This window comes from Schistocerca piceifrons, chromosome 7 (genome assembly GCF_021461385.2).
Source record: "Schistocerca piceifrons isolate TAMUIC-IGC-003096 chromosome 7, iqSchPice1.1, whole genome shotgun sequence".
Taxonomy (NCBI): domain Eukaryota; kingdom Metazoa; phylum Arthropoda; class Insecta; order Orthoptera; family Acrididae; genus Schistocerca; species Schistocerca piceifrons.
This window is the reverse complement of record NC_060144.1, coordinates 89,329,738-89,357,243: the sequence shown is the minus strand read 5'-3', so window position 1 is coordinate 89,357,243 and position 27,506 is coordinate 89,329,738. Positions and strand designations below refer to the sequence as shown.

Genomic DNA, 27,506 nt, shown 5'->3' with positions numbered 1-27,506 from the left:
GTTCCTGGTGTGTCCGCTGTGCCGTGCGTGTGATCATTGCTTGTACAGCCCTCTCGCAGTGTCCGGAGCAAGTATGGTGGGTCTGACACACCGGTGTCAATGTGTTCTTTTTTCCATTTCCAGGAGTGTATTTGCATACAGCTCTATTCCAGAAATTACTGTTTATGTTTAAAATTTCCGTGTTTAAATGGGTTTCGATTAGACTGTTACATTTCATGCTGCAACTCTGCTAGCTATAGTCTAGATGTCTCCAACAGCTTCACTGATGTGGAGACTATAAATAAAAGTGTGTAGAGAACATGAGGAATTCAGGAACAAACTGAAAAGACCGGGGAAGAAGTGGAAGCTAAGGTTAGTAGTAGTTGGAGGGTTAAAAAGACCAAGTAGATCCACCAGGTAAGGAGTAGTCATGAGAGGGGAATGCATTGAAAAACTGACATTAATCTTGATCACTGTATTTATTGATCTTATACAGCCTTTCACATTTCGGCCTTACACCATTGTCAAAGCTCAAAATATTCATAACACACTCAATTTGCTCTCAGATTTCAAGTAATTTAGACCCAATACATTGTACCCGTATTTAACAAATGTATTTTCGTTTTATCTAAGAATGTGTAATGGATATTTTGGACCCTTGAGAATGACATAAGACTGAAATGTGAAAGGCAGTACAAGATTAATAAATAAAGTGGACATGACTAATATCAGTTTTTGAGTGCATTAGAAACATTTGCAACATCTCACAAAACATTTATGGAGATTGGTACTGAGAGAGGAATATCAGAACTAGTTTAGAACTGCTTGGAAAGTGCCTACCAATTAACTAGTATTTTTAATCCAAATCGAGGGCTCATCCATGTCACCTGTGGTTTAGGTTCTTTGGGAAAAGGTCCCGGTAAAGAAAATCATATACTGGTCACTGGAGGTGCCAAGAAATTTTGTACCATGTTGTTGTTGTTGTGGTCTTCAGTCCTGAGACTGGTTTGATGCAGCTCTCCATGCTACCCTATCCTGTGCAAGTTTCTTCATCTCCCAGTACCTATTGCAACCTACATCCATCTGAATCTGCTTAGTGTATTCATCTCTTGGTCTCCCTCTACGATTTTTACCCTCCACGCTGCCCTAAAATGCTAAATTTGTGATCCCTTGATGCCTCAGAACATGTCCTACCAACTGGTCCCTTCTTCTCGTCAAGTTGTGCCACAAACTTCTCTTCTCCCCAATTATATTCAATACCTCCTCATTAGTTATGTGATCTACCCATCTGATCTTCAGCATTTTTCTGCACCATTTTCCAGTAACAGGTTATGTGTACCTCTAATTTCCAAAACCATTCGGTGTAACCAAAACATAGTTTGTTTAATCCATGTAATTTTCAATATTTTCTCACGGCATCTTTGTGGGAAAAGACTTCTGGAATACAGCTAAATAACTACTGACTCAATAGCTACAATAAATGAAGAAACAAAGAATGGCAGCTTAGACCAGATGAAGCTTATTAATCATAACATATCTGGATTCTTCCATCAAAACACAAGAAGCTTTCTTAATAAGAAAAACGAGTTTCTCATATCAATAATCGATACTGAAAAATCTTAGCATTTCTAAAGTTGTGCTATATGTTGAGTCTTGTACCACAGGAATCAAGGGAGAGGATGTTGTTTGGTGGCTGGCATCCTCTTTCTACAGTACAAATGCACATATGTATTAACAGGGTTCCTTATTTACATGACCAGGTAGCTACTTATCTTTAAGAGAGGCCATATGTTGTGGTACATGCTCTTCCGTAATAGTTCACATTATCCTCACTGCTGGTGGAGTACAAGTCCCACTATGTGATGAATGAGAGATGCCAAACTTGGAGTGTGAGTTGGTGCACGTGTAACTGAGTAGCTGAGCTAGTGACTGGGCTAGTGACTGAGACTGAGCTAGTGACAAAGATTGAGATTGAAATCTCTGGTGATCTAAATACTTTCAGTCACGAGGGCTTTGGTGCATGTTGCTTGCCAGTCTGTCTTTGGCCTATCTCCTGATAGGCATGCTTGATCCAGTGCCTACTATTGACCATCTTGCTACATCTTTGCCAACCGATGTGCCGGCAACAGCTTACGCCAGCTCACTATGCACAACATGTCGTGGTCACCAGATATGGTGGCTCAGGAGAGAGATAATGTGGATTGTCCAGTTATACGGTAATTATCATTTAGCCATACCAAAAATTGTCCACCCAGAAATGTGCACAGGTATAGGTGCATGGATTTTAAGAATGTTGTGACAGTTCTAGAGCACTGAATAAATGTTAACCCCTTTTAGTTTTGAAGTCTGGCTTGGTAATTTACCTTTTCTCCCAATTATGTTCAACAATGCTGACATGGCTGCAGCAGCTATTCTTTCTGTGTCTTGACTTCATCTCTGAAAAGCTCCATTTAAAAATGTGAGCCCTTGTCACATCAGGAGAAGGAAATTAGGATGTAGCACAGTAATAGAATGAAAACTTGTGACTCCTGCATATTATAACTTTTAGTTAACACAATATTGAGACAACACAATTACAAGCATCTTTCTCACACCAGCTCAAAAGACTGACAGACACTGGGATTGATGACAAAAGAAAACCAAATGAGGTACACAAGAAAAATGATAGTTTTCTTCAAATTTCTGTTGACTTACTGAGATATTCGTACCCCCCCTACCTTATCTTTGCCATACAGGGACCTTGAAAATATTTATTTATATGTTTAGGCCTTTGAAGAACCTACACAATCTGGAAGTCACAAAAATTGAACAGCTTCACTAAGATGGATGCAAATTAGTTTCATGTTTCCGTAGGTAAACATGATGAAAGGGAGAGTAGCTGTATAAATAAAAGATGGATTAAGACTCCACACCATAAAGCTCACTGGAAACTGCATTGAACAATAACTTGAGGTAGCAATGAATGGTGCAAACATTGACTGCATGTGCATCATCGAGCATTAGTGCAGAATTTTTGAACTAAGTAGCTTTAATATTCAGCCATATAAGTTGGCAAGTCAGTATTGTAGAAAAATGCCAAAAACAGAGGTGTATGTGTCCTTATTAAATCAAGTATCAGGTCCAAAAAAGGTGTGAAGCTGAATCATTGAGTGTGGAAAATAATTTTTAAGCAGCAGAAATACAGGGAAAAGCTGTAGTCATAGCAATATACAGACCACCTACTGTGGATACAGACATATGCATTAATCAGTTAGAAACACTGCTTAATGTTCTTTTTACTGAAAGAGCCACTGTAGTTGTCTGTGGGGATTTCAACATAAATCTTATGAATGAAAGTAGGCTAAAAAAATCAATTTATAAATCAATTATGTAGTTTCAGTCTGTTTCCACACATACGTGAACCCACTAGAATAACATATAATACAAACAGTCCTATAGATAACATATTTTCAAATGTATGATCCACAAAAGTAGAAGTAACAAATACTGATTTGGGATTATCAGACCATAATGCTCTTGTCCTCAAAATTACTTCAATGACACTGCATGAAAAAGAAGTGTATGTCATGTATAAAAGAAAATTTTCCACTGAAAACTGTATGGAATTTACAAAAATCCTAACTAGTAAGTCCTAGGGCAGAAGTGCTGTCCCTAACAAATATGAATGATGCATATAACACCTTTTCTTCGGTTTTCATCAGATATTTTGAAATGTGCTTTCCAAAGGAACTGTCAGAATCACACCGCATCACAATACAAAGCCAAGTTCTTGGATCACAGCTGGCATCAAAACTTATTGTGGAACTCTTAAGAGACTAAATTCAAAATTGAAGACATCTACAGATCCACAGCTCATAGAATATGTTAAGAATTACAAGAGGGTCTATCGGAAAGTAATTGCCAAGGCAAAATTTATGAGTAATGATAACTTAATAAAACAGTCTGATAACAAATCAAAAGCCGTATCGGGTATTGTGAAGACTGAAACAGGAAAGAGTTGCAAATACCAGGATATCATTCTCAAAAACACAGAAAATATCAATATTAAAAAAACAAGATTTGCCAAATTACTTCAACAGTTATTTCAAAATGCAACAACTTTATTGAACTAAAAATTTACAAACCAAGAAAAGCTAGAATTTACAAGAGCTGCCTATAGCATGAGGATAGATCAGACAGATGAACATGAAGTGTTTAAAGTAATAAAAAACTTGAAACCTAAAATGTCAGCAGGTGTAGATGAGGTGCCTATTTACATCATGACAATGACAGCTGCACAAATTTCAAGGCCCTTGGCATACATAGCCAACTTATCATTTAGTGATGGAGGGTTTCCAGAAAGGATGAAAATGTCAAAAGTGAAGCCATTATTCAAAAATGGCGACAAGCATAAGATTGAAAACTATCAGCCAATATCCCTCCTTCTGGCATTTTCCAAAATAATAGAATCAACAAATATCTAAATGACCATAAGTTACCAAATAGGAATCAGCATGGCTTCTGGGCACAGAAACAGCACTAATGTGCTACACTGAACAAATAATAAAAAATCTAGGAAAAGACAATTGTGTAGTCTGAATAAATAGATCTCTCCAGAGCATTTGACACTGTCAGTCATGGCATTCTTTTAGAAAAACTGAAACATTAGGTATTCATGGGATAGGAAAAAAGTTGTTTGACTCATACCTACAAAACAGAACTCAGATTGTATGATGTCAGATTACTCCAACAACAAAATAACTTTAGTATCGGATGTAAAAAAGTGGAAACAAGAATGCCGCAAGGCAGTATTCTAGGTCCCTTATTGTTCCTTGTCTACATAAATGACATTCACACCTCAGATGGAGCACCAAAACTGACACTAGTGTGATAATAATCAAACAATGGAAAATCCAAGGTGGAATCTAACACTGTTATGAGATGGAAAGTTGCTACTCACCATATAGTGGAGATGCTGAGTTGCAGATAGGCACAACAAAAAGACTTTCACAATCAACAATAGACACACATACACCTTCATCAACAATAGACACACATACGCACACAGACACACACACAAATACACACACACACACACACACACACACACACACACACACACAAACACACACACACACATGCAAACACATCTCATGCGCATGACTGCAGTCTCAGGCAACTGGTTTCACTTGTTTGCATGTGTATGTCTGTGTGTGTGCATATGTGTGTCTATTATTGATGAAGGCCAATGGCCGAAAGCTTTAATTGTAAAGTCGTTTTGTTGTGCCTATCTGTGACTCTGCATCTCCTCTATATGGCAAGTAGAAGCTTTCCTTCTCATAATAGTGTGGTAATAGGTCCACCAAAGCAAATGCTGCAAACAACTACTGATCAAGTAATAAAGAATGTCCACATTTGGATCAATGCAAATCGGTTGACATTAAATGCAAACAAACCAAATTATATGCAGTTTTGGAAAATATTTCAAAATGTAAATCTTGATCTGTCATTGGGTGACAAGGCCATAGACAGAGTGGCATCAACAAAATTGATGGGGATTCATCTAGGTGAAAATCTTAATTTTAATGATCATGTAATGAAACTTGAGTAGAAACTTAACTCAGAATGTTTTGTCTGTAGCATTATTGCAAATGTTTTACAGCAGAGGGTGCCAGGATGGTGTATTTTGCTATTTTCAGTCTCTTGCAACATATGGAATAATATTTTGGGAGGTTCCACTACTTGCCATCTAAAACATATCTTTATGTTACAGAAGAGGGCTATCTAAATAATAACACACAGTCATCCACAGACACAATGCAAACCCTTATTCAACAAGCTTAAAGTTCTAAGAATACTATATATATATATATATATATATATATATATATATATATATATATATATACACTCCTGGAAATGGAAAAAAGAACACATTGACACCGGTGTGTCAGACCCACCATACTTGCTCCGGACACTGCGAGAGGGATGTACAAGCAATGATCACCGCACGGCACAGCGGACACACCAGGAACCGCGGTGTTGGCCGACGAATGGCGCTAGCTGCGCAGCATTTGTGCACCGCCGCCGTCAGTGTCAGCCAGTTTGCCGTGGCATACGGAGCTCCATCGCAGTCTTTAACACTGGTAGCATGCTGCGACAGCGTGGACGTGAACCGTATGTGCAGTTGACGGACTTTGAGCGAGGGCGTATAGTGGGCATGTGGGAGGCCGGGTGGACGTACCGCCGAATTGCTCAACACGTGGGGCGTGAGGTCTCCACAGTACATCGATGTTGTCGCCAGTGGTCGGCGGAAGGTGCACGTGCCCGTCGACCTGGGACCGGACCGCAGCGATGCACGGATCCACGCCAAGACCATAGGATCCTACGCAGTGCCGTAGGGGACCGCACCGCCACTTCCCAGCAAATTAGGGACACTGTTGCTCCTGGGGTATCGGCGAGGACCATTCGCAACCGTCTCCATGAAGCTGGGCTATGGTCCCGCACACCGTTAGGCCGTCTTCCGCTCACGCCCCAACATCGTGCAGCCCGCCTCCAGTGGTGTCGCGACAGGCGTGAATGGAGGGACGAATGGAGACGTGTTGTCTACAGCGATGAGAGTCACTTCTGCCTTGGTGCCAATGATGGTCGTATGCGTGTTTGGCGCCGTGCAGGTGAGCGCCACAATCAGGACTGCATACGACCGAGGCACACAGGGCTAACACCCGGCATCATGGTGTGGGGAGCGATCTCCTACACTGGCCGTACACCACTGGTGATCGTCGAGGGGACACTGAATAGTGCACGGTACATCCAAACCATCATCGAACCCATCGATCTACCATTCCTAGACCGGCAAGGGAACTTGCTGTTCCAACAGGACAATGCACGTCCGCATGTATCCCGTGCCACCCAACGTGCTCTAGAAGGTGTAAGTCAACTACCCTGGCCAGCAAGATCTCCGGATCTGTCCCCCATTGAGCATGTTTGGGACTGGATGAAGCGTCGTCTCACGCGGTCTGCACGTCCAGCACGAACGCTGGTCCAACTCAGGCACCAGGTGGAAATGGCATGGCAAGCCATTCCACAGGACTACATCCAGCATCTCTACGATCATCTCCATGGGAGAATAGCAGCCTGCATTGCTGCGAAAGGTGGATATACACTGTACTAGTGCCGACATTGTGCATGCCCTGTTGCCTGTGTCTATGTGCCTGTGGTTCTGTCAGTGTGATCATGTGATGTATCTGACCCCAGGAATGTGTCAATAAAGTTTCCCCTTCCCGGGACAATGAATTCACGGTGTTCTTATTTCAATTTCCAGGAGTGTATATATATATAAAACAAAGATGATGTGACTTACCAAATGAAAGTGCTGGCAGGTCAACAGACACACAAACAAACACCAACATACACATAAAATTCAAGCTTTCACAACAAACTGTTGCCTCATCAGGAAAGAGGGAAGGAGAGGGAAAGACGAAAGGATGTGGGTTTTAAGGGAGAGAGTAAGGAGTCATTCCAATCCCGGGAGCGGAAAGACTTACCTTAGGGAGAAAGAAGGGGTATATATATATATATATATATATATATATATATATATATATATATATATATATATATATATATATATATATATATATATATATATATAAAAACAAAGATGAGGTGACTTACCGAACGAAAGCGCTGGCAGGTCAATAGACACACAAACAAACACAAACATACACACAAAATTCAAGCTTTTGCAACAAACTGTTGCCTCATCAGGAAAGAGGGAAGGAGAGGGAAAGACGAAAGGAAGTGGGTTTTAAGGGTGAGGGTAAGGAGTCATTCCAATCCCGGGAGCGGAAAGACTTACCTTAGGGGGAAAAAAGGACAGGTATACACTCGCTTACACACACATATCCATCCACACATACAGACACAAGCTAAGGTAAGTCTTTCTGCTCCCGGGATTGGAATGACTCCTTACCCTCTCCCTTAAAACCCGCTTCCTTTCGTCTTTCCCTCTCCTTCCCTCTTTCCTGATGAGGCAACAGTTTGTTGTGAAAGCTTGAATTTTGTGTGTATGTTTGTGGTTGTTTCAACATGCCAGTGCTTTCGTTTGGTAAGTCACATCACTTTGTTTTTAGATATATTTTTCCCACATAGAATGTTTCCCAACATTCCATGTGGGAAAAATATATCTAAAAATAAAGATGCTGTTACTTACCAAACAAAAACGTTGGTATGTTGATAGGAGACAATAAAAAACACACAAACACACATACAGATTTCAAGCTTTCACAACCCAAGGTTGCTTCATCAGTAAAGAGGGAAGGAGAGGGAAAAACGAAAGGATGTGGGTTTTAAGGGAGAGGGTAAGGAGTCATTCCAATCCTGGGAGTGGAAAGACTTACCTTATGGGGAAAAAGGGACAGGTGTTCACTCGCAGACACACACACACACACACACACACACACACACACACACACACACACACACACACACATCCGCACATATAAAGACACAAGCAGACAATCAATTATGTTTGACTTAGTTAAAACTCTTAATAAACAGTGATTGTACAGTTTCTGCTTTAAAAACATTGGAAGGTTGGTTTTTGGTTAACCAAAAGCACTCCAGACCTTTTTTACCCTACTGTTTATTTCTTTTCTTGTCTGTTCAGTCATTGTCTTAAGCTATCCTAGCTATAAATAGTTTTTGACATGTTCTATGACTTCTGGTGACTTAGCAACCATACACCACCTCTGACTGACTAGATAAACATGACTTCCCTGTGCAGTAGACAGAAAAATAACGTCTTCGATGGTTTAGTAGGTGTTGCACCTCTGACTGGTGTAGACCATGATGTACTACTGTCCAGCAAATAAAGTAAGGATTTGTCAACCACACTTTGTGTACCATTTATTACATATGCATTCCTACTGGTACTGCATTTCATACAGTGGTGACCGCATGGACTGTGCCGCATTGTAATTTTGTGCAAATCTGCTGTGCCGGTTGGGTACTTGTCGCCATTGCTCACTGCATCACCTCACAGCATCAATGTTGGTGCCAAGGAGATTTCAAAAACAATTCCATGATGTGATACGAGCATTCCATGTGACAATTTTCAAAGTAGTAGTGGCGTTTGAAAAGTCTGTGCAAAAATAAAAACTAATTATGATGTTTGGGGTAAACCTTTTTTATTTTTTGACATAGTCTCCTTTTAGACTTATACACTTTGTTCAACACTGTTCTAATTTGTTGATCCCTTCTGAATAATAGGAATGTCCAAGTCTGCAAAATATCTATTAGTTGCTACAATCATCTAGTTTGAATAAAATCTATGTCCCGCCAGCCATTTCTTCAAATTTGGGAACAAATAGTAGTCCAAGAGAGCCAAGTCTGGAGAATAGGGGGGATGTGAAATGAGTTGGAGCCCTATTTCCATTAATTTTGTGACCACAACTGCTGACCTGTGTGCTGGTGCATTGTCATGATGGGAAAGGACTCTTAGCGGTCCAATCACCGACGTTTTTCTTGCAGCTCAGTTTTCAAACGGTCCAGTAACAATGAATAATATGCACCTGTAATAGTTTTACCCTTTTCCAGATAGTTAATGAGGATTATCCCTTTTGAATCCCAAAAGACAGTCACCATAACCTATCCGGCCAAAGGAATGGACTTCGCCTTTTTTGGTGCAGCTTCTCCCTTGGTAGCCCATTGTTTAGATTGTTGTTTGGTCTCAGGAGTATATTACTGTATGCATGTTTCATCCACAGTGATGAAACAATGCTTAAAAGTCCTGCAGATTCTTCCTGAATGGCTACAAACCATCCTTGCAACACTTCACATGATTCTGTTTTTTATTCAAGCGTGAGCAATCATGGAACCCATCTTGTGGATAGCTTTCTCATGTCCAAATGTTTATGCAAAATATTATGTACCCATTCATTCGAGATACCCATAGCACTAGCAATCTCATGCACCTCAACTCTTCTGTCATTGATCACCATGTCATGGATTTTATCAATGATTTCTGAAGTCATAACCTCCACAGGGCATCCAGAACATTCAGCATCACTTGTGCCCATATGACCACTCTAAAAATTTTGAAACCACTTATAAACTGTTCTAATCGAAGGTGCAGAGTCACCATAATGTTTATCAAGCTTCTCTTTAGTCTGCTGAGGTGTTTTACCTTTCATAAAGTAATGTTTGATCACCTCACGAAATTCTTTTTCGTCCATTTTTTGACAATCACTCATCTTCCTTGATTCACACGAATGCCAAACACAAAGAAATAGAACAATATGGCTGAAACTTGGTGTGCATTCTTTCCAAAGATGCTACTAACTAAACATGACCTCGATACATGCTGGTGGTGCCATCTCTCAGATTTTGCACTGACTTTTCAAATGCCCCTCGTAATGTTTGACTGGACTAGAGGAACTTCACTGCAGTTATTTAGACAGAAACAATTCTGAGTGGAGTAATGAACAATGACACCCTGTTTATCGTGCAAGTGTTACATTGTGTGCTCCTAGTTTTTCCTCTGATCCAGCTCCCACCCCTATCTGTAGACTTCGAAACCTTTCCAGTGACTTTTTGAGTAATATTCTCCAGCCCCAATGCCATAAAAGTACCTTTCCAATGCATCAATAATAGACTCTGTCAAATAATCCTGCCATTATCTCATCTACTGCTTCAATGTGTGGACAGCAAATTACAATGGCCAATCCCACCAGTATCTGAGTCTCATGTTGCAGTTTTTTTTGCACCATTCATTGTGCTCAGAAGTTATCCCAGTGCACTGAATGCTGGTGTCACACTCATCCCAGCAAATCATCCCACGCTGTGTTCCATGTTTAACCTAACCATGACCAAACATCTTGTATCTTATGCCTCTCATGTGCATTCTGCATACAGTGCTAATATGCTCTGCAGGACTCAACTTTTGCAGCATTGACCGCTTCAGGTCCCATCTACGTTGCGCCAACCCCTGTCTGACATTACATCCATGCCAGCTGCTCCGTGTGCTTTTGACCTTTCATACGACACTCATAGAGACAGGATGCATTGAGTTTATTGACTGAGCCTGCTGCATTGTTGCTATTCTCTACTAACCTTCCAACAGTATGTTTCACTCTGCAAGTGCTTGATGTCTGCCCAAGGGATCACCAATGATGATGCAAGGCTTATCATCTTACTCAGCCACCACGACAATGATGTGGACATAATCAGCAACCTCTTCCCACCAGCACCCACTCACAACAAGTATGAGATAACTATGGCTTTGCTGCTCTGGCACCTCTCATGCTCTCCATAGTGGCAACCACATTTAGGTATGCATGAAAAAACCCTCAGAGACAACCCACCATCCTCAATCTGGTGACACCTGCAGACGAAGGTTGATCCTATACTGATGACTGACCACATGCTCTGGGCACTTTGGCTATTGAAACTTCCCACATACATACAGAATGCAATGCTATCACATAAGGATGACCACCTTGATGCTAGACTTCACCCTGAAGACCGAATTCACATCCTGGCACAGCATCGTACTCTCGTCAACAGCTACTCTGATATCAGCAAGGCCATCACCCCACTCGGCTATAAGGCAAGCAAGGGTAAATGATTACTGCTGAGCCAGCCCGACCTCCCCGACTCACTGCCGGTTGCCACTATTGCCTCCACTCTGCACAGCCATGACACATTCAAGGTCAGCCAACTCTGGCCAGTCCAGCCACCACCCCGTCCCACCACTACACTGTGCAACCTTTACATTACCAGCAAACAACAATCACTGAATGATACAAGGGATACCAGATTCCCCCCTGGAACTGTTTACAAACAGATGCCACTTCAGAAAACAAAGCCACCAGCCTGCACCCCTTCAACAGCTGAGTGATACTGTTGGTTTCATAGCAGATTTGGACAGGAGGCTAGTAGGTGCAGAGCACTTTGTGCTTACCCAGACAAGTACATTGGCCTTCTGTAGGTGCACCAGACTGTTCTACAACCACAAGATGCCTTAATCAACCATACCTGCACAGTTCTACCATCTCACATTGTCTTTCCAACAGCTCACGCTTATTTGTTTACGATCACCTGATGCAACTTATTATCTCATCGACATGGGCGCTGACATCAGTCCCCTCCCACCATCTCAAGCACCAACTACTTTCTTGCTATCATCACACCAATTCTGTGCCACAAAAAACACTGTCATTGTGGTCACCAACACCACCTCGGTCACTTTGGACTTGGGGCCAGAGAGTCATTGCACCTTCCTCATCAGCAAGATGGTCGAGCTGGTCCTGGGGACAGACGTTCTGCATCGCTATCACCTGCTTCCTGACCTTGCCTACAGATTATTATTACCACATGATGATCAGCATTCAGTCACTGGAGTTCTCAGCAAAGTTCTCCTTGAACATTCCTGTCCACCTACCATCTCTTCATCATGCAGAGATACACCACTGGACCTCCTCCTAAAGTGCTCAGCACTCTTCAGTGAATTTTGATCTTTGATGTCCAACAATTCTTACTACACACTGAAATGACATCAAGACAAGCATAAATGTGGATCTTCAGCAGCACATTACTGATACTGCAGCATCACTTCAAGCTGGCAAGCACAAATTTGATGCCCTACAACATTCACAACCACCATATCAGATGTCAGTCAGTTTAGAGGACACCTACGTACTTTCAGAGTCTATCTCTGAGGAATCTGAACAGAGTAGTGAAGTGCTGTATCCAACTTCAGTGCACGATTCTGACAGTGTACCCACTGCTCTGCCTAGTGATCCTGCTCTACAACGCAGTGTGTTTTTGGCCACATACGTGCACCCCACTATCAGACCACAAGCAGTTTGTGCAGTTCATTGTATAACACTACACCTGGACTGCCTGTCTAGCGTAGATCTCAATGCATACCTCCCACAAACATAGAGCGGTGGAGGCCACCATGGACAAACTAATGGGGGCAGGCATTATCCACCCATCAGACAATTCCTGGGCATCCCCTACGATGCTCATTTTTAAGAAAGACAAATTATGGTGCCTATGTGGTGTCTCAGTGACACAATGACCAAATTATTATAGATATTTATCCAATCCTTAACTTCCAGGATGTTGCTCAAATGTTAACTGGCTCCAAAATATTCAGCGTTATTGACTTTAGAACAGCATACCTCCAGATTTCCAAGGCGGAAGAGGACATACTGAAGACAGGGATCACCACATCTTTCAAACTCTTGGAGATTTTGTACATTCCTTATGGACTGAAAAACACTGTACAAACATAGCAATGTTTTTTTGACGAAGTTTTGTTCAGTCTACCATTTTGTTATGCATACAAAGATGATGTCCTTATATTCTCACCATATGAAGAAGAGCACAAGGCTCACCTTCCACAAGTCCTCAACAGACTAGCTGCCTATGGGGTCGTTATTAATGCAGACAAATGTCAGTTATGGTAAGCCTGCATGACATTCGTCAGCTTTCATGTAGATGCCTCAGTCATCCACTCAACTCCAGAGAAGACCAACCTCATGTGACTCTTGCACCACCCTCCAACTACAGAGTGTTAGGTGGATTTTTAGATGTCATAAACTTCCACAGGAGACACATTCCACACACAGCTGAGATTTTCTTTCCTTTGACCAAAGTCCTGTGTGGGAAGAATACTGTGAGAAAGCACTGCCTTGTGTGGACTCATGTAGTCTGCTTTTTATAAAATCAAGGATGACTTGCTGCATGCGGCTACACTGACTCATCCATCTCCCAACGCCCACCTTACATAACAGCAGGTATGAGTGACCATGCTATCAGTGCCATGTTTCAACAGGAGATAAGTGACATTCCCCAGCCTCCATGGTTTCTCTCTTGTAAACTTTCAGACACAAGATGGAAGTGGTCAGCCTTTGACTGTGAGCTACTCACCATCTAAGAGGCTGGTCAATACTTTCCAGAAGCGATGGAGGGCAGACATCTTAGCTTACACGGATATCCATCCCCTGGCTGACACAATATGCATCCAGCCTGATGGCCCCTCTCCCAGGCGTTTTTGATACCTTGATTTCATTTCACAGTTCACAACTGACATGTGCTATGTCAAAAATGCTGACAAAATTCTCACAGACGACTTGTCACAGATCGCATCTTCTTCTGCTCAGCTCAATCATGAGCAGATCGCCAAGGTGCAAGACTCACATCAAGATGAACAGAACCTACTTCATGACCCAGACACAGGCCTCAAACTTGAGCAACTTACCTTTCCTGGCTTCACCAAACCAGGTTGGTGTGAGGTGTCCTGTGACTGGGTTTGACCACTCACCCCAAAAGCTTTTCAAAAACAAATCTTCAATCTCATCGATGATCTTGGATACCCTGGGGTATGGCCCTCTGTAAATTTAGTGACAGAACGATTCATGTGGCACCAAATGTGAAAAGACTGTGTCACATGGACCAGAACGTGCATCCCACGCTAAGAGAGCAAAACAGGCCACCACACTCAGCGCCCCCTTGACAAATTTCGGATCCCTAAGGGGAGGTTCCAACACATGCACATGGACATAATAAGACCACTTCCAGTCTCAGATGGACAGCATTAGATTGTATCACTGATTTGTGGAGTTATGTGGTGGGTCAAGGCCACACCTACTGATGATATATCCACTGAGACTGTTGCCAAAGTTTTTGTCAACAAGTGGAACACACATTTCAGCTGCTCTTTGTCACTCTCTGCCAACCAGGGCAGACAATATTGAATGAACTGTGTCATATTTGTGGCTGCCACCTTTTCCATACCACTGCATATCATCCGCAGTCAAACAGTCTCATTGAAAGATCTTCTCTGGTTGTTGCTGTGTCCACACCATCCATAACAAAGATCTTGAATCATCTTTAGCCAAGATCCTTTATGACAAGACATTATCTCTTCCTGCTAATAATGTCAATACAGGTTACATTTTCCACTAACCATGACCTGCCAGATTTCATTGCCTGCATCAGACACCACATACAGAGTCTGCATATACCCTCCTCTCTCCCCCCCCCCCCCCCCCTTTGAGACCAGCCCTGCACCTGCCATATACAGACCCTCATAAAGTAATTACTCTTGGCATGAACACATTTGACATCATGATTGGCAGCAAACAATCAAGAGTATCTGTTAATAGACTGAAGCCAGCTTGGTATGTTGCAGAATGATCTCCACACCTGCCGTTTAGCTCTGCACCCGACCAACAGTCTTTTACCCTTTCACACTGCAGCTCAATCTCTTCAACTTCCTACCCTAGGATATATCTGTGATGCTCATCAATGGAATTTGGTCATCTTCATGCATTATGAAGACAAGAGGTCCGGGGCCAACATGATTTCGCATCATTACCACCACACCTTGCCTATACTGGCTGACATGGACATGGCAGAACTGATGTCCCAACTCACTACCAATGGCTCCCTCATTATATCTGCCCTGGCTTATGGCATGGCTGTCCTAGCCGAGAATAGAACTACACCATTGGCTACTCCACCCTCAATGCCCATTACCAAGGCTGCTACTGATGGCAGTGCACCAGTACCTTCTAAATCCTGCTAAGCACACCCCCTCTGCCCACCTCAGAGATCACAGGATCTCTGGCATTACTGCAGCTGTTGCCCCACCACAAATCAACACCAACACCCCACCTCCTCTCAATGTACATTGCTTCCACTTCTCCAGTGCTCTGCTCTATGGGAGGGAGAGGATATGGTGGGGCAGTGGGATCTCGGTGGTGACATCCCAACCATATATCACCTCTGACTGACAAAATAAACATGGCTGTTCTGTGCAGTAGAGTGTACAATAATATTTATGATGGTGGTTTAGTACGTGTTAAACCTCTGACCAGTATAGACCATGATGTAATTCTGTCCAACAAATTAAGTAAGGATTTGTCTATCACATCTCATGTATTGTTCATTATGTATGCACTCCCTATGGTACCACATTTCCTACAGCTTCATTGTAATTTTAGTAATATTTCATGGAGGAATAGCAAATAGGTAGAATATTGTACATAGTATACAGTGTCACGTGCACACTGCAATTTTTTTATGAACAGAGTTGGATGCCAAGCATTCATTATCAGTTTTCCATTAGTGATGAAGCTGTTTGACAGTTGACAATCCATGAAAAAGAGCACAGACCAGCAGACATTGCTATATGTGTTATGAAAGATCAGCTGCCAATCTACAGATGCTGAATTGATAGCAGTTCCATAACTTCTCTATGTGCATAATCTGTGTGCAAACAAAAGACATGACCTGTCCAGTGTTAGGGACTTTTATAAATACAGCTAGTTTGTAAACCCATTCCTGTGCATTTTAGCCTAATCACCAGTGACATGGCCTTACAATGAAATTGTAAGAAATGTGGTACCAGAGGGGGGTCTCATATGGGATTTTGTACTTGTTTTAGTTTAATTTATGTCATTAAATGTAGAAAATAAACCATGGTTTCACTAGTTGACCAAATTAAATCCATCCCCTTTGACCAGTCAGTGAAGAGACCAATTAAGCAACAATCAAATCATTTTAAAATTCAAATTTTCTTCTGTTGCTTTTGGGTAATGTTAGGTATTTACTAGTTTCAGTATAGAAGGCCATTTAAATTGCCTTCATTTATTCAGTGTGTTTTAGGGGTAGTAAATATTTTATGAGGTGATGGAATCAAACAATGGAAAATGAAGCACAGAGTAGCAACAATACAAAATAGGATGGGTTGCTACCTATCACATAGAGGAGGTGTTGAATGGCAGGCAGGAACATTTAAAGGAAACTTTAAAAAATTCAAATATGCATTGAAGTTGAATGTGGAATTGATGGAAACTGACTTTGAACAGTTATTTGCCATTTCTGTGAGTGTTTGGGTAACTTTTTAGCAGCTGTATCTCTGCTGCCATAGAAATTGGACACATGTTATGTGGAATGTTTTCTCTGAGTTAGCCTATACTACCACCACCTAACATAGTTACTAATTACACTATAGGAAATACTGCAAACAGCCACATGATTTTTGAAATGATTTTATTGTACCATTACTAGTTTTGTGGCTGAGCCCATCATAAAATGGTAATGTTGATTTCTTTGCAAGTTTTACATTTGTGTCCTAAAATATAACAAAGTTTTTGTGAATGCATAGTTTACAAAAGGTTTTATATTTGCATCCTAAAATATAACAAAGTTCTTGTGTTTACAAAGATAAGTGTAAAACAATGTAATCACAAAAGATTTGTTATACTTTAGGACACAAATGTAAAACTAGCAAAGAAATCAATGCTACTATCTGATGATGGCCTCAGACCCAAAACTACTAATGGTACAACAAAATCACTTCAAAAAAACTTGTGGCTTGTTGTAGTATTTGCTACAGTGTAATGTATGAAAATAACTATGTTATTCTCTAGCCAAAATGGATAAAATAGTGTTCACAAATTCTCCTGAAACACACTGTATATAAACTCAGTGAATGTTAAATTTGATTCTGGAGAAGTGAATGGTTTAGGGATAATTTTTCATTGACAGACTATGTATGTCTCCTATATACAATCCACATAATATTTCCAGTTGTATTTCACTTTAGAGAACTTCTGGTCCCTTGGTTCAGACATGCTTAACTTTATTATGCAGTATCTTTCTGCCATTTTACACTTTCTGATCACTGTAATGCAAACTATATCCTATATCATAGACTTCATTTGTTTCAATATTTATCTTAAAATGTCTGTCAAGTACTTACTTATAATAACCAATAGATCTCTTTTTTAGGTTAAATGTCATCAGTATTATCCAAACTTAAGAGAAACAGCAAAATATGGTGAGATCAGTGTTAAATGTTCAACAGAGCTACAATTCTCTATATATACATCTCGTACAATCATGCTGGAGAAGGTAACTGATGACTTTCATATTATTGTTGCATAATTACTAGCTAGCTGTAATATCACATATGTGATGCAAGTCTTTCGCCATGTGCAGCACCCTATTGCTGTTGCAACAGTATGAGCTCTCTCTGCTGCCACATTTGTAACCACCCCCCCCCCCCCCTCCTCCTGCTTCCTCTAACTCTCTTAGCCCTTGCAGATACTTTGCTTCCTTTCCTCAATTGTTATATTCTTCAGCTGCTTCACCCAAAAAAACTTTCCACTCCAGTTGGTGCACAACCCTGAGATAATGTAGCTTTATGTGTATATGATACTTTGGGAACTCTGAAAAAGAATACAAATTTGTAAGGTGGGCTGTTGCACTAGCAAGCAACAAAATATGTGCATTTGCAAAATTTCTGTGTACAGTTGTGACTTGAGGGTAGTGAGGAGAGTCTCAAGGATGTAGAAAACATGTAAAAGCAAAAATAGATAATATGTGAAACTTCCTAGCAGATTAAAACTGTGTGCTGGACAGGGACTCAAACCTAGAACCCTTGGAAGCAGGAGAGAGGAACATCTGACATGCAGCTATGAGGGCAAATTTTGAGTCATGCCTTTGCAGCTCAAATGGTAAGAGCAGTGTCCACAAAATGCAATGTTCTGGGTTCAAGTCCCAGTCTGGCACACAGTTTTAATATGCCATTTTGGGATGCACTTCCTGAAAGCTGAATGTTCTTTATGTCCTCTGTTGCTACCAGTTTAGGAACCTCCATGTGAAACTAATTTCCTGAAATTCTGAATCTTATAAAAATCCTATGTCTAGTGTAAGTAATGAAGTGGGTGTTGCCCAAGAAACAGCATTTTGTTATTTTTAGGTGACTCAACCCATCTTTTAAATTCTTTCGAGTTCTCAGATGAATTTTCTTTCTGATAAAATCAATTCTTCTTCTTACATCTATTATAATTTATGTTATTTGCGGTTTATGTGACATTGTTCAGTGATTTTGAATAATGAAGTTGTTAAAATTATACAAATTAACACAACCTACACACTTACTATCTAAGTATTGCAAATATTTCTTTCATTACGTTCTACAACTGCTGTTTCCATTCTGTGATTTGGTTGAAACTTCTTATCCAAGATATAGTTACAAGAGAACTTAAGAACAGAACTGATCAATAACATGTAAAAGACGTTCACTCAACTATAGCATATCAATGCATGGAGCACAGTAACACATAACAGAAAACAGCATTCACAATTCATCTTGAGCCCTAGCTCTTTTTTTCAGAAATAGTATACACATTGACACATACAACAACACAGACACACAAACGCATACACAGGAGTGTACATTTTGGTGCCTATGTGGTTGTGTGTGTGAATGCATGTACTATTGCTGGAAAAAGAGGTAGTGCTCAAAAGCTACTGTGATTAATGCTTTTGTCATGTACTACTGTCCTCTATGCATTGACATACTACAGGTGAGTAGTCGCCTTTCCCTTATGTTACATAATGCTCCATCCAGGAATTTCCATTACTGTTGTACTGATCAACAATGTCTAGAGTTGTTGATGTCCAGCTGTCTTCAGTGATGTACATGGTTAAATGGTTATCTGACCGTAATGATCAAATTATGGTGGAGCAATTTCATAAAAATATTGCATTTCAGAATCATAACCAAGGTTTGTGTCACAATGTTCATATGCATTCTCAGAAGATACGAAGGTAATCCCAAAAGTAAGGTCTCCTATTTTTTTAAAAGTACATAGACCCATTTATTTCTACAATGGTTTACATCAGTTTACAGCTTGAACATTTAGCTATCTTTCAACATTATCACTATTTCTATTGATGCATTTTTGTAGATACTGTGGCAGTTTTTGTATGCCCATGTCATACCACCTAGCCACCATGCTGTTCAGAAAGTGATGAACCTCTTCTTTCACCTCATCATCAGAGCTGTATTGCTGGGACGACAATTAACAGTGACAGGTACTGTGAGACTCTGAAAAAACTCAAACGGGCAATTCAGAACCGGAGAAGAGGAATGTTGAACAAGGGCATACACATTATCCATGACAACACTTGCCCACACATCTCTCTGCAAACCGTTGCTCTCCTGCAACAGTTTCAGTGGAACATAATCATCCATCCAACCCATACTCCTGACTTGGTCTACAAAAATGCATCAACAGAAATGGTGATTATGTCGAAAAATAGCTAAATGTTCAAGCTGTAAACTGATGTAAACCATTGTAAATATAACAGGTCTATTTACTTATAAAAAATAGGAGACCTTACTTTTGGGATTACCCTCATACTAATTTTGCCATTATTGCATATGTGGTGGAATACAAAATTTTCAAGACTGTTGCTGGAAAGTAAGAGTAGTAGATCTTTGCACTACTATGTGGTGAGAGCTGCATATCTGATGAGTCAGTGTGCCGAGTGGCATTCAGCTGGGAGGACATTTTGCATGTCCACAGTGATTTCCGTAATACTCTGAGTTTGGTGTGTGGCAATTTTATGATGGATCTGTGAACAGAACAGTGCATGTGTATCACGTTCTCTGCGAATCTTGGGAAAAGTGCTACAGAGACCCTTACAATGATTCAACTAGTGTTTGTGGGACAGAGCGTGAGCCGTACATGTGTGTTTGAGTGGCATGCTTGGTTCAAGGTCCACAGTACAGACATCGAAGATGATGCTCACACTAGAAGGCCCATTAGCTGCACAACACCAGACATTGTTGCCAAACTTCAACAATTGGTTCGTGTGGATTGACGTCAAACCATTCAAGACCTTGCGGATGAAGTGAGTATTGGTTATGAGACATGTCAATGAATGTTGACTGATGAATTGGGCATGCATTATGTCGCTGCAAAATTTGTGCCAAGGATCTTGACTGCCAATCAGAAGGCACAATATATAGAAGTGTGCATGGATCTTCATCAGATCGCATATGATGATCCAACCTTCTTGTTACAGGTTTTCACCTGTGATGAGAGCTGGATTTATGGTTATGACCCAGAGACAAAGCAACAATCGTCCCAGTGGAAGATCCCAGGCTCTCCAAGACCCAAAAATGTGAGATAGGTGAAGAACAAAGTGAAGAGCATGATCATCGTTTTCTTTGATACCGTGGGAATTGTGCACAAAGAATTCATCCCACCAAAACTAAACAGTGAATTCTGCGTACTACTGTGATGTTTTGTGATGATTCCGTGAAAACGTGTGGTGATGTCGGCCCAAACTTTGGTGTCAAGGAAACTGGCTGCTGCTTCACTACAATGCACCCTGTCACATGTCCTAGCTCACCAGGACCTTTTTGGCAAAAAAACAACATGGTGGTTGTACCCGACCCACCATACTCAACAGATTTCGCATGTAGCAACTTCCCGCTATTTCCAAACCTGAAACTCAAGTTGAAACCATCAGTTTGATACTCTAGAGAAGCATTGCTCATGGTGGTAAACACCCTCAAAAGACAGGACTTCCAGAAAACATTTGACCAGTGGCAGAAGCAATGGGACCAGTGTGTACTTGTGGATGGGAACTACTTCAAGGGTGATGGTGACCATTAGTCCAAAGGTAATGTTTTCAACAGATGACAGTACCAGTTCCAAAAATTTTGAATAGCACCTTGAATGATATAAGTACAGAAATAAAAAAATAAGAACAGTCCTCTTACTGAAAAAACACTAACAAAATATTTGAAAATGCCTGACAGATTGTTCAAGGCAAATGAGCAATCATTAAATTTTTGTCAAGATTGAGCAGATAAAGTTAAATAATTTTCACTGAATTCCACAAACTATAAAAATAGTCTAGCCAGATGGTCAAAAATAAGAACTAGAAAGTGTTAGGGTTTTGGAAATGCCTTAATCAGAGAACTAATACCCCAGAAGCACATAAGTTCAGCCACACTTGTAATATACAAAATTTCTGCAAAAGGTGATTTTAAGAAAAGGAACCTTGTGTGCATATCCATTCACCTTTATTTTTCATTCAGTGTATAAGTATAGTATTTACAGAATATAAAAGGATTTTATATTATCTGGTGTTCGCTCTTAGTACATACAGCAGAGAACCATTAGAAATAATACTACTATTTTGCCAAATGTTCACAGAAAACGTTATGTTTTCAATAAGATGCTTTATTGTTAACATACCGATATTTGTCTTTTCCAAAAAAATAGCGTGAAGCAAGAATGTGACATTAAGGTCAAAAACAAACTCTACGAATACACATTAGCATGGAAAGATGTGCCCCAGGAATGTGTGTTGGCTGTTCCTGTCATATATTAATGATATGGCAGCCAATATTAATAGTAACCTAGGGTGTTTGGAGAGATGATGCAGGTGTCTATAATAAAGTACTGTCTGAAAGAAGCTGCACAAATATTCTGTCATATTGTGATAAAAATTTCAAAGTCATGCAAATATTAACAACTTTCTTTAAACATTCAGAAATATGAAATTATGCTCTTCACTCAGAAAAAACTGTGATTAAAATAACAGTGAGTCATGGTTGGAATCATTCAACTCATACAAATACCTAGATGTAATAACTGCAGGGATACCCATATGCTCAGTTGTTGATAAAGCAGAGGGTAAGCTTCATTTCACTGGTGTTCTACTGGGAAAACACAATAAATCTACAAAGGAGATTGTTTGCAAATCATTGTGCAACCTACCATATGTTGCTCAAGTTTATATGACCCATGCTAAATATGACTAACTGGAGACACTGAATATATACACAAAGAACAGCAACATGAATTGTGACAGGTTTGTTTGACTGACAAGAGAACATAACAGAAATACTGAAAAATCTGAACTGATAGACAATTAAAGATAGAGTGGATTAGATTAGGTTAGACATACTTTTTGTTCCAATAGATTGAGAGTGAGGATATCATGATGAAAAACATGTCAGAAGAACAAGAATGCACAATTACTATTTACAAAGAAATTTGCTAATGTACTTTCCACACATCCCAAGGCAAATTGTCCTCATGAATGTGAAATACGTCCATACATCTTTTCATTTAAATGCTAATAAATAATTTGTCACAAAACATATAAATGTTCAATTCACTGAGGTGCAAATGATAATGTTTAGGCTATTGTAGTCATGCATCATTGAACAGAGTGATCATTTTACAACACTTATTTAAAATGATTGCATCACGGCACTTAATTTGTACAGAAGTCAGACTGTACTAATATTTGCATTATTTGGTATTCTTAGTAACATATACATATCAGCTGGTTCTACAAGAAATTCATCAATGGAGTAGATGAAGTTGGTCACCAATAAATCCTTTATGCTGCATTTATACTGAACTTTATTTGTAGTTAAGATTTTTGGCTGCTGGCTAGTTATATAAAATGTATGTTCCTGAATAACGGACATCTTTCTGGACCAAAGTAGGTAACTTTAAATATTTGTTAAGGTTGTTCTTATTTCTAGTATTAATTACATGAACTGAGCTATTGGTTTGAAAAAGAGATATATTGTTAATGATAAATTTCATTAAGGAGTAAATGTATTAGGAAGCGGTACTTGGATTCCCCAGTTCCATAACCAGGCCTCTGCAGTATGTTCTTCAGTTCTCACTGCAAATAATTCTTATCACATATTTTTGGAGCCAGAAAACTTTAGTCTGGCTTGATGAGTTACCTTAAAAAACAATGTTATGAAATGAAAGTAAGCGTAATATTCTAGATTTTTTTTATATCAACTTTGTCTGACAACATTCACATTGTAAATAGAGATTTTGTAGGTGATTCAGTAGTTCTGTATTCTGCTCCTCCCAGATGAATTTAATGTCAAGGTGTAATCCCAAGAATTTAACATTGTCAACTTCTTCTATTGTTTGTTGCCATGTTTTAGGCATATACTGATAGGAAGCCTCTCACAAGCTCTAAACTGCATGTAGTATGTTATTTCCAAGTTTACTGATAAAGCATTGGCTAGGAACTATTTATTAATGTGCATGAAAATTTCTTTAACCAATCTTTCTAAGACTGTACTTGATTTGCTACTTAGTGCAATGCTTGTGTCATCTGCAAACAAAATAGATTTGTCATCTGGTAATGTTACAGAGTGAAGGTCATTGATGTAAGCAAGAAAAACAATGGCTCTAATATGAAACCTTTTGGGACACATATAATAGTTCCCATTTGGATGATGCCTGAAGGCTTAATCCACTTCTTTGATATTGACATCCTATGTTTCCTGTAAGAGATACAGGATTTCATCCATTTTGCAACATTTCCTGTTACACCATAGTATTCCAATTTATTTAAAATGCTGATGTGATTTGCACATTCAAATGTCTTTGACAGTTCACAAAATATACCAATAGCTTCTAATATACATTGACGAGCCAAAACATTATGACGGCATGCTTAGTAACTTCTTTATCTGTCTCTGGAACAAAATACATAACTGATTCTGTGTATCAGGGATCAGACAGTTTATTGGCATGATTGTGGAGATATTTGGCATTAGACGTCTACGCACAGTTCATGTAGTTTGTGTAAGTAATAGGCTGCTGATTTGCATATGTGGTGATGGTGCCCAATAGTGACCCAGATGGATACCATAGGATTTACATCAGGCAATTTTGGTCACCAAGACATCAACATGAGTTCACTATGTTACTCCTCAAACAAATGTAGCTGGTTGTGGCTTGGCTCCAATACATGGGCAATTATACTGCTGAAAGATGACATCACCATCAGGGAAAACATCAAGCATGAAGGGGTGCAGGTGGTTCACAGCTGTTAGCATGTCATTGATTACTACCAAAGGTCCCATTAGATTACATTAGTTTTTCATAATCAGGGTGTCTCCCATTGCATAATACCGCTCCCACTAGCTTGTGTCACTGGTGTACTACGTGTTTCAAGCCGCCGTTCATCTTGATGACAGCGTTCGTGAAGATGACCATTGACCTAGTGTAGCAAAAATGTGATTCACCCAAAGAGCTGATAGGTGTCCATTGATTGACAGTTGAAGCTTGGTGGTCCCACGCCCATTGCAGTCATAATTGATAATGTCATTGGGTTGACATGTGAACATGTAGGAGTGGTCTGCTGTCGAGCTCCGTGTTCAACAATATACAATGAGCGGTGTGCTCTGAAAGACTTGTGTGTGCCCCAGGATTGTGCTCTTTTGGCAGAGATGACACAAATCACAATATATCCTACTTTACAGAGCAGGCAGGCCTCTGAAACTCACTTTTTGTGAAGATTTCTGGATGTCCTACAATTAAGCCCCTATAGATAGTTTTGCTGCCCTTCTACATCTTCCCATAGAGGCTCATAAGAGTAGCACATAAATATTTGACTAGCTTCACTGGTTTCAAGATACTTGTTCACAGGCTGTACATTATAATGATCTTCCCTTTGTCAAAGTCACTTATCTCAGTGGATTTCCCCATTTGCAACCCATATCTTCACTAGGGTCCCTCATCCATGTTTGCTCCACTTACATACTTTTGTTACTGTATCATGTGCCCACAGTGCCACCAGATGGCACCCAACATCTTAATGGGCAGTGACCATAATGTTTTGCCTTATCAACATTTTGTCTGATACATTCTTGTTGTACATGTAGATAGCATTCTCAATATCAAAACCCTTAAGGAAGGTTCCTCTGACAAATGGCTGGTTAAACAGATCACTTCATATGTTACCAAGCTCAGAAGCACAACCTTTTATTAACTTTGTTGATATTTCATTGTAACCACTAGAATATTTAGATTTTAAAGATTTTATGGTGCATTTACTTCTACTGGTATAGTGAAGGTCATATTCATAGTAGCGAAGTTATCTGTAATGTCTGGTCTGAGCTACTCCATGGCAGCATCTACTGAATCTGACAACACCATCTTTTCGGTAACAGTTATGAGCTGCTTGTTAAAAAGTTTTGCATTTACTCTCAGTGGTATCAGCTCTCCTCATGTCTGGTTGTTCCAGTCTCCTTCATTATATCCCACACTGTGTTTATTTTGTTGTTTGATGTGATTATCATTTTTTCTGTAATGAATTTGCTTTTATGTCAGTATTATATCATTAATATCTTGCTATGAGTCTTGTAAAGAACTGTAGTATCAACATCATAACTGTTTATGACTGACAGGTACAGCTTTCTTCTTGTTTTAAGATGTCAGCGATCTCACAGAAGCCTATTTACAACGTCTGAAGAACCATTCTGTACAAAAGAATCTGAGAATATACTAGAGCCTCCAATGTTTTGACCCATAGAGACTGTTGAGACAAGGTTATACTAATTACTGCATTCAAAAAGGCATATAAGCAGTTATTCTTATTGTGCTCCACATGCAACTCAAATGGGAAGAAACCCCACACTGGTGTGACAGTGCCACTATACTACACCGTAGATATGGGTATGTCATGGGCCAATGGTGGTTCAATAATAACAGAGGAACAGAACCCCACAAGAGGAAATGAAGACTCACCATGTGAGTGAATCTATGGGAAGTAGAATGTCTGAACCCTCGCAGAGACATACAAAGGGAAAACTCAGTACACAGCTGGCACAGTTGAGCTCTCAGCAACAACAGTCAGCATGCTGTGCAAAGTGAGATGTGGGGTAGTGAACTCAGCATAAGCTTACTGCTAAGCTTACTGCCATTTACAGGTAAACACCTTCATCAGCACCACGTGCCCCCTCTATGGCAAGTTTACACATTGTTGTGCAGCACTGCTCATGCCACCTCAACAGCCTTCATTGTGATGTCCACTGGCAAGGATACTAAATCCCTTCCTCCTTGAAAGGCTGCAGGGCCAAAAGAGGCCAAGCTTGGGCCATGACCTCCAGTGCAGAACTGTGGAGGCCACAGGAGAACCTGGTAGCAGATCAACCACAAAAGGTGGCAAAACAGACACTGCCAGTTTCATCAGAAGGGCATGGAGGCTCAGGCAGTGGGAGGAACATCAGCAGCAGAGGAGATGCGGCCACCTCCATCAGTCACTGGGATGGGGAGGAGGATGAGGAGGAGAAAGAGACACAGGAGGAGGAAGAGAGGAGGAGGAGGAGGAGGAGGAGGAGGAGGTGAAGGAGGTAGAGGAGGAGGAAGAGGAGGAGAAGGAGGATGGTGGATCAAAATCAAGAGGCTCCACATCAGCAGGTGGAGGTGCGAGCCTCACTGCAGCCTAAGGCTGCCGATGGCAGAGGATGAGGGGAGTCAGCATAAGGGAAGCATGCTGTTGCAAGTGGGAGTCCACACCCAGAACAATGAGACCAATCCTGGCACCTGACACACCAGAAGACCGCAGTGGTGATGCCCCAAAATAGCACAAGTGCAACTGATTTCCATGATGGGTCAGCTACTCCCTTCTGACATCAACCATAAACAACTGCTGATCTCTGTGACCCACCATGATACCTGGCAGCTACCTCTGCTGCTAGCCAAAGGATTGCGACAAATGGCAGCCCTGAGAATAAACATAGCAGGCTGCTGTAGTCCACGGCATGCAACTCAGGGTGTAACAAATGCAGGATATCTCATGGCTAGGGTCCATGAAAATGTTCCCCCAGACTACATCTATTGACTGCTGTTGCCAGATGGGTAGCTAGGAAACTCAACAACATATCA

At 40.5% G+C, this 27,506-nt stretch overlaps 1 protein-coding gene across 1 annotated transcript in view; it reads left to right on the top strand.

The window, feature by feature from the left end:
* The window catches only part of LOC124804918 (phosphatidylinositol phosphatase PTPRQ-like), a 424,691-nt gene that overhangs the window by 312,954 nt on the left and 84,231 nt on the right, over window positions 1-27,506 (top strand). Inside the window, exon 15 of the mRNA XM_047265295.1 lies at window positions 17,770-17,892. Within this exon, the coding sequence (XP_047121251.1) occupies window positions 17,770-17,892 (123 nt within the window). The remainder of the gene's footprint in view (window positions 1-17,769; window positions 17,893-27,506) is intronic.